The sequence below is a fragment of the Camarhynchus parvulus genome, chromosome 3 (assembly GCF_901933205.1).
Source record: "Camarhynchus parvulus chromosome 3, STF_HiC, whole genome shotgun sequence".
Classification (NCBI taxonomy): Eukaryota; Metazoa; Chordata; class Aves; order Passeriformes; family Thraupidae; genus Camarhynchus; species Camarhynchus parvulus.
Window position 1 is genome coordinate 38875827 of NC_044573.1, and position 11106 is coordinate 38886932.

At 41.5% G+C, this 11106-nt stretch overlaps 1 protein-coding gene across 1 annotated transcript in view; it reads right to left on the reverse strand.

Annotated features, from left to right (window-relative positions):
* Positions 1-8163, reverse strand: part of RPS6KA2 (ribosomal protein S6 kinase A2) — a 156193-nt gene extending 148030 nt beyond the window's left edge. The window contains exon 1 of the mRNA XM_030946317.1: positions 7667-8163. Within this exon, the coding sequence (XP_030802177.1) occupies positions 7667-7765 (99 nt within the window). The 5' untranslated portion in view covers positions 7766-8163. The remainder of the gene's footprint in view (positions 1-7666) is intronic.
* Positions 8164-11106: the final 2943 nt, after the last annotated feature.

Consider the following 11106-nt stretch of genomic DNA (forward strand, 5'->3'; position numbering starts at 1 on the left):
ACTAGCACACTTTCCTTCCCTCCTTTTATGCCTATTTCACTGGTTGCCACATACAAAGAAGGGAACTCTCGAGGGTACAAGAATCTGGAAAACAAGAACAGATACATCATCTTCTCTATTCTTTCAAATTTAGGCACTGCAATGTGTTTGAAACCAGCCATACAATGCCAACACGTGAAAATCATTTGCATTTTGAAAACATCTTGGTTTAGCTATCCTAATAGTGTTGATTTAACTGACTATTAAGGAGTTTGTTTTGGAACAAAAATAAGTGATTCTACTTGCCAGAAAAGAGCTTCAAGTTTTTACGACATAATGAAAGTATAAAAAAACTTCTGAAGTATGTTTTATTTAACATCTGCACACACTAAATACTAAAAAAACTCAAATCTAGTGATATGAATTGGTCTTGAATTGCACAGAAATAATCTAACATAAAGGCTTGCTGTCTGATTACTCTTTAGTAATAATTGCAATGCATAACCATACAGGGATAAAGTAGGGACTGTGCAGACTAGCAGCCGATCCAGCAGGGTTTCAGATACTTAGAGATGGCTTTTCAGTTAACGCAATTACAATGCTTAATTGCTGTCCCAGACATGTTCTAGGCACAGAGATTGCATAATACAGGAACGATTGCCATGGAGGTCCACTGATGCAGAAGTTTCAGACTAAGGTATCTTTCAGAGTCACAGAACCTGTCCACTAGTGGCTGGCAATGTGAAAGTAGAGAAAACAAAGTCGATGGAATGTAGGTTTTCTTTGTTACTCACTAGAAAAAAGGAAGAGAAATTTCTACCAAAAGAAAAGAAAAGAAAGGTGAATGTTACAGATAAACCAACACACCTGGCTCACCCCCCAGTTTACTCACAACAACTCTTTAAAGTAAAACTATTTACTGCTTTCTGCCAGTCATACACAGGATCAGATTTGGCCCTGCAGGAAAGAGGCGTGACACTCTTGAATTACATCTGGACTTTATATGAATTCACATGCTGAGGTTTAATGAGTCAACTGTCATTTTGCCAATTAATATCATTACCTACCACCTGAAGGCACACTGGCAAACTGTATCTTGCCTTCTTGCCTGTGCACTGCTACACCATGTCTAATAATGCACTGCAATCTGAGGAAAAGGTTCTTTTCATTAGAAACTTTGAGGGTTTGTCTTCTGTGCTCTAAAAGCTTTGCATTTCCAGCACCCTTGAACTCCTGGCTCTCAGCTAGAAGAGAGCTGTAGTTCTCCCACATCTCACAGTAAAAGCAGCTCTGCTGAAATACTGATACATTTCAAATACAGTACGCTTCAAAGTAGTGAGAGACATTGAACAGCAAAGGACAACTGCTCCCTTCCAAGCCTTCCAAAGCCAAGCTGTGGCCACCCCATCACCATCCATGTACTCACTGAGGAAATGTGCACCCCAAACTGTTTGCCCGGAAGGCACTTCCCTACATGTGAATCGTAGTTGTCCTGCAAGGGCCTTGAATGGATGGATCACTTGCTTCCTTACAAATCCTCAGTCAGAAAGCTATTTTCAAGGCAGATTCAGTAATCCCATCGCTCTTTTTCATTCCCTGAAACTTTGTTCTCCAGGAAGCAAAACAGAAAGCTCCATGTAAGAGCTGATAGTAACATACACGCACAGAATGTGTCCTGTCTGCAGAACCAACTGCTGCTTCTCTGCAGTACTTGGAGACTTCATTAACAGCAAACACTTTTATGGAATCCTTGCTGAACTGGGACAGTAGATCTTGTTAAGTGAACAAAAGGAAATGACTGGAAAATATTTAGATGAAAAGTATTTGCACTTGAGTAATTGGTAAATCAACATAAGGAGGGCTTTTGTTCTGATTTCTGTCTTACTTTAGAAATGCAGAAAGCACAGACAAAAGGAGTCTCCGCCTGAGACTAGCAGAAAAATGCATGAAGCAAATGCTACTAATAATAAAAATAGATGTAGGAGAGTTAAACCCTCTGAGAATGGACTTTTTGTGCCACAGGGTCAGACAGGTCATCACACTATGAGCTAAAACTTCAAATAAAATTACACTTGCATAAAGTTACATTACTGCAAATAAGTGCTCAGCTGCCCACAGGTTCCAGCCAGTCCCTGAGGTTCAGTTCCTCACCTCCTGTACACCCACACACAGATGCTCCAGGCACAGGGAACCAGGGCACTACCTGGCTCAGAGCATGGAAGGGCACTGCCCTCGCCCTTTCAGTCATTCCATCACTGGTTTGTAGGCATGTGTGGGTCCCATCTGTGGATCAGACATCATCAGGACTCATCCCACAACCAGATGAAGAAATAAAGACCTCTTCTGTTATATGACAATGCCATGCCCCTGCTGTATGCCCAAACATTGGTGTACCCTGGCTATGTGACCAGAGCCTGTGCTTAGTTGTGTGATCCATGTCAGAATTCATCTGACACCAGAGCCCATGGATCAGCTCTGCCAGCACTGACTTGGATGCCAAATACCATCAGATCAAGGAATCACGCAGACACTGAGATGGTGGAAATGGAGCATAAAATGACAATTTGGATGGGTCTTTGGCAGGGTAGGGGCCTTTGAGATATAATTGATTTTTACAAAGGACAACTAGCATGCAAAAAAGGAAGAGATACTCCCTAACAATGTCTCTGTAACTGGCCCAGGGTCTTGTTCCTGGAAATCCCTAACTTTCAGAAAGGAGAAAAGACATTTTTCCCACCCTTCTGAAAAGACTGAGAAAAGGGACCTGAACAGTTTCCAAACACATAAAAATCATGCTGCAAAGAAAAGGAAACTCCTTTTCACAGTTACAGCGGCGAGAACAAGAAGACACAGGCTTGAACTGCTTTAAGGAAACTTGTGTTAGATATTAGGAAAACCCTTAGATGCTAAGGATAATGATGCAGAATATACCACATACAGACATCATGGGCATTTACCACTGGAGGCTTTCAATAAGAGGTTAGAAAAATGTCTTTGTTGGAAGAGTTTAGATATAGTTGATGCTGCCTAAGGAGGAAGAGGAGTCCAGACCAAGGGTTTTTAGATGCTTTCCAGTCCCAGTTTTCTGTGACTTTCCTGTATACAAGTTATCCTTACATCTACCTGCTTAATTTTCCTTTTCTGTACCTCAGGAGTTAATTTGAGGCTTGTTGGAAGGAGCGCATATCAAGACTGAGGCACATGAGACTTTATTTGGGATAAAGTCAGAAGCAGTTGGGGAATTGGAAGCAATTCCTTTATTAAGAAAATGTACACATATGGGTATTGTCCCCAAACTCAGGGTAAATAGGTAGAATAGTAACAAAGGACTTGAATATTTATCATCATTTTCCTTTTTTCAAACAGGAAATGCAAAGTACAAAGGTATGAACCGTCTGTAATGATACAGCAAGTTGCCAAAATGAGCCTGAAAAATGGATTTTCTGGCTCCTCAAGCGACCTATCTGAGGGACTACATGCTCCTCCTGCTCTTGCTCTCTCTCCCCTCCCTGCCTCCCTTCCCCCCAAGCAAGCTGTGCAAGACTACCAGAGCTGCAGCATTTTCTTGTAAAAGTCTTGCCTGCAGCTGGGGAAATCAGACACTACAACAGTGTCTGTGCCTTCTGCTGTAACAAGAACACACATCAAAAAGATGATCATTACCAGCAGGAAAAAAAGTGAAAACTAAAGCTGCCTCAGGACTTATACCTTGCAGAGATGTTCTTGGGCTGATAATCCCCATTTCCTTTCTTTAATTTGCCTTTATTCTGGCTAACATTTGACAGAAAGACTCTATTCCTCTACCAAGTGAGTAACTATAAAAGTAATAAAAAAGAATAAAGGACATACTGCTGATAAGGAACAGAATTGCTCTTTATACAAATGCAGAAGAATTCACAAGCGTTCGCAAGCGGAGCGCTGTTGCTCCAGCCCACTGTGGAAAAGGAGCAGTCTAGTTCAGCATTTTGTGGGCTCTTTCCTAAGGCTGCTGTAACTTTAGCTTGCAGGAAATCAGAATCAGAGCCACCAAAAATCTCTCATAACAAAGTATTACAAAGCCAGTGCCAGTCCTTCTGCACTACTACTTACAGGCCTGCATAGGCTCACCTCCAGTGCTGGAACCAAAGGAAGACCCACGCTTGAATCATCCACAGGAGATCCTGCCTCTAAAACTGACCATGCCAAGGCACACCAGGCTCCAAATTAATTCTGAATTAATTTCCAAGAACTCTGCTAGGCTCTAAGCCCCATACATAGATTAAACATAATTTGTATTCATCATTACCAGTAAGACAAAAAACGAATTAGAAGAATTAAAGTGGAAGAATAATGAATTAAAAATACATTAGGAACACAGAAGTCAGAAGCATCTCCAAAAAGAATAAAAGGCAATGTCTTAATTGATTGTTTTTGCAAAAGAAAAAAAAAAAGATGGTCCTGCATAATTGGAATAAATATTATCAAATTCTTTATAAGCTTAGGTATTTCCTAGCTTATTCCAGTGGCATATTTAAATTTTGATTTATAAATTAAGAGATATTGCTCACTGCCATAAGATGCATTCCACTGGGTCTCAAAGTCTTTAGCAGATCCCCACTGTGTGTACTTTATCCTGATGGTTTCACATTCATGTTCATCAACACTCAGCAAGAACCATAAACAAAGCCCTTTCTCAGATGCACACATGCAGTTCCCATTGACTTTGCTGGATTTTCAGCTGACTTCAATCAGAACTCTGTGCATGTAGAAGGGCAAAACTTGGCTCTGCACATTCAATAAAACTACACCACTAGATACCTTTTAAATTAAGGGCAATGCAGGCCATACTGAAAAATAATATAAACTGAAACCCCTAAGCTGTAGCCAAATAAATTCAAATTTCAGCCAGATTTTTCCAGAATAATAAAAAGGGCGTGAATTTTAGGCAAGATTAAATGAAACCCTAATACCATCTCATTTACCAGAGTGCACTCTGCCTCCTTTAGGAGGACAAAGTGAGAAACTCATCTGTTTACACAAGGTGGTCATCTTGTTGTTTCAGGTATAGCAATGACATTGGCATCTGAAACAATCAAGTAAAGGTCAGGTTGCAAGCTGTGATTTGCTTAGTCCTTTTCTGCAGCTGTATTCTGGCCCTGTAAACTACCACTCTCATTACAAGTGAATTTGAAGTATATCTGAAGAATACCATAGTAGAAAAAGTAATTAATCCTGATATTAATACTGTATTATTTTTTAATCTACACTAATAGTTGTATTTTAAGCCTATTAAATGCTTGAGCCTCCAAGCGTCTATCTTAAAGCCTTCAACCCTCCTTCACAATTTGCCAAAAGAGCAACATAACAAAAATCCCAGACAACCTAGTAAAATCAATTCCCTTCCAAATTTTAAATGACATTGTGCAACACAATTTCTGCCAGGTACATTAGCTAATGCACACTAAGCAAAGCAATGCCCCATGTGTTTTTCCAAATTTCTTTATTTTACTTTTACTCATTCATTCCATGATGCAACAACCTGTATTTTAATGAATCTTTAAAAATATCTACCGACTAGGATGAAGAAAATTCTCACTTCTAAAAAACCATCTAACAGGCTTCCTCACACTTTCTGTTTGTCTGATAAGCACTTGTTAGCCTGCAATTACAAATTTATACATAGAAGTACTCAGGGATGAGAACCACAGAGGAGATTTGATGTTCCTGTTGGGCCGTCACCCCCTGCCCAAAGAAGTAACATTTCGATGATTTTCACACTTAAATAGCAGAACAGATTTTATGAATATTTTTTTCTTCATAGCTGGAACAGCCCCTATTCTCCACTCCATTATAATACTGAGTCACTTTGCATCAAGTTGGTCATTACTGACGAGCCAGGGAAGAAGGAGGGAAGTGGATGAAGTGCTCTGAAGCTACATGTGCGACCGGGTAAGTATCAAGTTGCTTCCTGAAGCAAATTATTTAAAATCAGAAAAAATCATTACAATACAACTCACATAAAGGAAAACTATTTCATAATTATTGAGAAAGTCCAGTAAATCTAACACTGGTTGTCAAAGGGATTGCAAAGACTTTTTCTTTTTTGTAAGTGAAGCGAGAGTCTAGCCTGATACAAGTGCTGAGTCGTACTGGTCATTCAGGCTGGATTATCCAGAAAGTTAAATAATTAGTATGGTGGAATCTGTTTCTCCCCATGAGGTTTGCTGGGGCTCTGTTCTTCCCAAACCAACTCCCCCCATAACATCCCATCCTGACACTGGTGGCCTGTGAAGACACTCATTTGTCTCAGAACTCCTTCAAGTAACTCCAGGTCTACTTGTGTCTGTTGGAGCACGAACTTAGAGAATTTACAATGTGTTACAAGGGACATCTATTCTAGCTTAAACTCTCTGACTACATAATCAGGAAAGGGAAGGTATCCTCATCTCTCCCCTCAGTCCTAGTGGGATGCGACTGTTCTAAGGAGGGAGTTATTAGTTTACTTTAAATGCATAGCATGTCTGTTTGATGGTGAAAATAAAAATTTACATGATCATTTTTCAAGAAAGTTGATTTAAAATAGTTAGTTAAGAAAATAACAACCAACAAAACACACAGGTGAAAAACGTGGCTTTTCAGCATGCCCTGTTTAAGCAATGACACATGAAGAACTTTATGTTCAAACAATTACCTGGTGCTTTAAATAGGACACTAAGGGAATAACGTTTCAAAATGTATTCACACAGCATAAGACAAATCCTCCTCCTGGGAGTACCAGTGCAAATCAGAGTAACTCCTCAGAGGTCAGTTGAAGTACACCAGCACAAAATAAACGTGAGACAGAAGGGAATCAGGCCCCATCTACCTCTATATTAATGCAGAGGTTGCAGATCATCTGCAATGGTAAAGTGAACAACACAAATATCACTGACATCTATTCAATTGATCTCACATCCTGCCGACTATTCACAGCTCCAAATACAGGGCTGAAGAACAATGGTTTGAGGAAGGCAGGCAGAAATCCGGGTTCTAACCCATTCACACATTCCAATTTGCTAATACCCCCTACTTGAACTGCCTTCATCTCCCCACACTGCTAAATCATGAAGGGTTTGACATTGTCCCCCCAGCTCCTAAAGAACAACTTCTCCTAAAACAAAGTAAATGAAAAGATACCAGGAGAGATGTATGGGAGAGAAGATAAATGGAAAAAATATGTGCAAACATGAGAATCTATGGAGAAATAATCAAGAGAATCCCTGTCTCACATACCACATATATATGAAAGGCACTATCAAACTGATTTATTATGTGGAAACCTAGCACTAAGAAAGAATGCTACGTGTGCAGGGGAAGACTAAAACACGAGGCTATTTCAAACTATGGTGTCATTTGTGCTAATTTAAGTGGATCTGTAATTATTTCCTACAACTTCATGATGTCCTGAACCAGCTTCCTCCTCCCCTGCAAGGCTGATAAAAAGGCTCTTGGCAACACACTAAATATATTATGCAATGTATTGAATACTACCGAGAAAAAGCACTGAATTACACTGAAACAAAGAACATTAGGTGCGAGTATCACCACCTCCAGGGAAAGAACACCTTTAACTACTTACCACATCACTAAATGCAAGCACTCTCCTGCACCTCCGCTACCTGCACCTAACAGTATTTGCTACATTTAACAAAGTTAAGGGGAATTTTACCTCAAATCTACTCAGGCTCGAGCTCTTCGACCGAGACTTCTTGCGGAGATAGACGGAGAAGAAGCGGCGCACCGTGAACTTCTTCATGTTCATGTCCATCGCCCTGTCCCAGCCGCGGCGCGGAGCACGAAGCAGCTGCGGCGCCGCCGGGGAAAGCTACCGCATCCCGATTGCCCCCTATTTATATCCACAGGCAGCAGATCCTCCGAAGTGCCTGGTTCTGTTCATGGAGCCGGACTCAGCGCGGTCCCTGCCGGAGCCGGGGCAGCCCGGAGCCAGCCCCTCGGAGCATGCAGCCTCCCGCTCCGCTCTGTTTACATTTCGGTGCGGCGAGCCCAACTCCGTCCCCGCCGCCGCCGCTCCCGCCTGCCTTCGGTCCCGCTACGCCCAATGAGGCCGGGCTGAGGCTGCACGCAGAATCAGCGCCGGCGGATGACAGCTCCTGCGTCCCGGGCGGAGCAGGTTCCAGACAAATATTGGATGTGTCTATTGCTTTGCGCTCCCTCTCCTCTCTCAGTCAGGCTCTTTCAATTTCCTGCCTTCTGAATCACATGGGGAATAGGCACATGCTGCACTTCTGTTTTTAGCTCAGAATTCAGACGCTGCTATAATTACTGAGGGCTGTGGTGGTCAGATCCGAGAAGAAATCGGCTCCCCTGTGAGAGCCGCTCCTGGAAGAAAGCTGAAAGATGTCGTGCCCCCAGTGCCAGAATAGAAGGGTTTGAATCTCCTTTTATTCCAGGGAGTATGCAAAATAGCACTGTCCCCCCTCCACCCCCGAAATTGAAAAGCTCACCATATCCTGTTCACAATCACCCGCCCGCTTTACATTGAAATACCTAACACGGGCACAGCTCTGGAAATAGAAAGCACAATCTAAATGGTAAGTATTACTATTCTTATTGTACTACAACAGGGAGCTACAGCCCTTCTAGGAGCTTGAGTATGTACATCTATTTACGGGCTGTAATTTTGAGCTGCACGGCAAGCATGCAGACTTACAGCTGCACCCCACCTCCCCGCAACAAAATCACATTTTTCAGCTGCTCTTCAAAAACAAATGAATCTCACTGTGTTCCAGAGACCAAAGAGATTTCTCTGCCTATTGCACACACTTCAGGCTCTTTTCCCATGGCAGCCTTTCCTCTCTGGCTACCAAGGAGCACCTAGACATGCCTTTCTCCCATAACCTGAGACATCACTACAGCCTGAGAAGACTTGGAGGTTAAATGACAACACCTCTCAAGTCCATCTGCTCTAAAAGAGAGGTGTATTTTGCTTTACTTGCATATCTGGGCTGTGAACTATCTTGGCTAGCAATGCCAGTCAATATCTGCTTTTTCTGAGGTTCCCTGTCCTGGTCTTCTGCCTAAAGCTCACCATAGTCTATATGCACCCAAAGAAGTATTAACAAGAAAAAAGAAAATAATATTTTGGCATTTATGGTTTAATTAAAAAGGAGGCTAGACTGGAAAGGCTGCCATTAGTGCTGGGCTCTATAATCTGATAGAGCCTGACTCTGCTATGCCTGGACCCCGGTGCTACCCCAGCCTAAGGTGACTGTTTCACAGTGACAGTCTGGACAGGCTGCTTCTTCCTTATCCCTTCTCGGCACACCTTCTGATTGCTTCTCTGATTCTCTTGGTTTGCAACAAAAACACCTTTGGGGGATGCTATCAGTGTGCTGCCCGAGTGCTGTGCCATGTCAGGACTAGGAGCCTTTTGCCATTACAGTTCCCTTGTTTACCCTACTAAAGATCCTGGAGCAGAGGCAAGTGTCCAAGAAGAAAAGCTCAGGAACATATAGGTAACCCTATACACAGGAGTAACAACAAAGAGGCTAAAAGGCAATTTAGTTGGTCAATGCCAAAATTATTTGCTGATGCAGCCTCTCTAGTCAAGTTTTGTGTCTCCTCACAACCTTGCTGCAGTAAAATCTGCAGGGTCACAAAGGCCTCAGGCACTCAGCTGATTGCTTGACCTGCCCCTCACCTGTCCTGACACACCACACAGCTGCTGCTGCTACTTCTGTGCTGCCTTTTCCCTGGCAAAGAGGTGTCCTGGCACAAGCTGGACCAGGCTTTGTGCTGGCAATGGCTTTTGGCAGCCTCACACATTCCCACCTGTGTAAGCCACTTGAGCCTTAAAGAGCAAACAGACAAGTCCAGGGTGAGGTCCCTGAACCCTTCCTGTCACAGATACATCCCTGGTCACTGACATCTTTGGTAATGCAGAGCAGGTGATAATTTCCCAGCTTTGAATACACAGGCTGTGTGTAGCAACATGAAGTATAGGAGTGCCTGTTACTATTGCACTGTCAGATTTATCACAACCCTCCCTTCTCATTACATCAGTGGTGATTTCACATACAGGGACATGCATTCACCATTAAATGTGCCTGCACTCTAATAAACTTCCAGTAAAATTACACAGGCCATGACTTAATACCTGACTATCAGGTACACTTATTACATTCAGAATTTTGTTCTTTGCCACAAAAATAAATATTTTTTTTAATTCATCACAATGTATTGGCAAGTTATTGTCCACATCAGAGCAGAAACTAGCCTTGCATGCTAAAGGTTAGACTATACCACTGAACACCATGCCCAGGGATAGGAAGTAACTCTCTTACATCCCTGACATGATACAGGCATGGAAATAGGCATACTCTTCTTATTTTGCTTTCAGACAGGTAATCAGGGATTAAATGCAGAAGGACAACCAACCACCTTCACTCTACTGGGCAGCAGAGATATTGCAGAATATATTCCAACTTTTACAAAAAAGCAAAAGCAACTGAGATGCACAATTTACATAAAAAATACAAATCCAGTAACTAAACAAAATACACATGTGTGTAAAATTAAAGCATACGGATAGATATGTGAAAAGCAAATTCTACTACTGTTCCATGTGGCATGCTTCAAGACATTGAACTTAACTTTTCCTCAGAAAAACAAATAAGAGACATCAAAAACATTATCTGAAACTTTCATGTAAGTCAGACAATAACCACTTTTCACAGTTCTAATAAACTAGATTCTGATAAAGATGCAAGCCAAAAGATAAGTTTGATTAATTGGAACATTCAACATAACATTTATAAACACACTACTGTCAGATCAATCTACAGCATGAAATATTAACTGGACTTAGAAATTCATGTTTTTAAATTATTTATCTTCTTTGAGCAATTTTAACTGCTGAGGAACTTGATGGAGGAAAAAATCTCAAAATGTCTCAATTTAAGAAAACAATAAACAACAAAAATGGTGGAGGGGACATATAGCACATTGGCATCAACCAGTAATACTCATCTATATTCTGAAATATGCTTTTTAAAACTAGAATAATATATGCTGCAACACTAAATAAATAAATACAATATCATGGCTGCCCCTCTCCCAGTGAGGTTATAGCAAAATAAAGTTTACTTC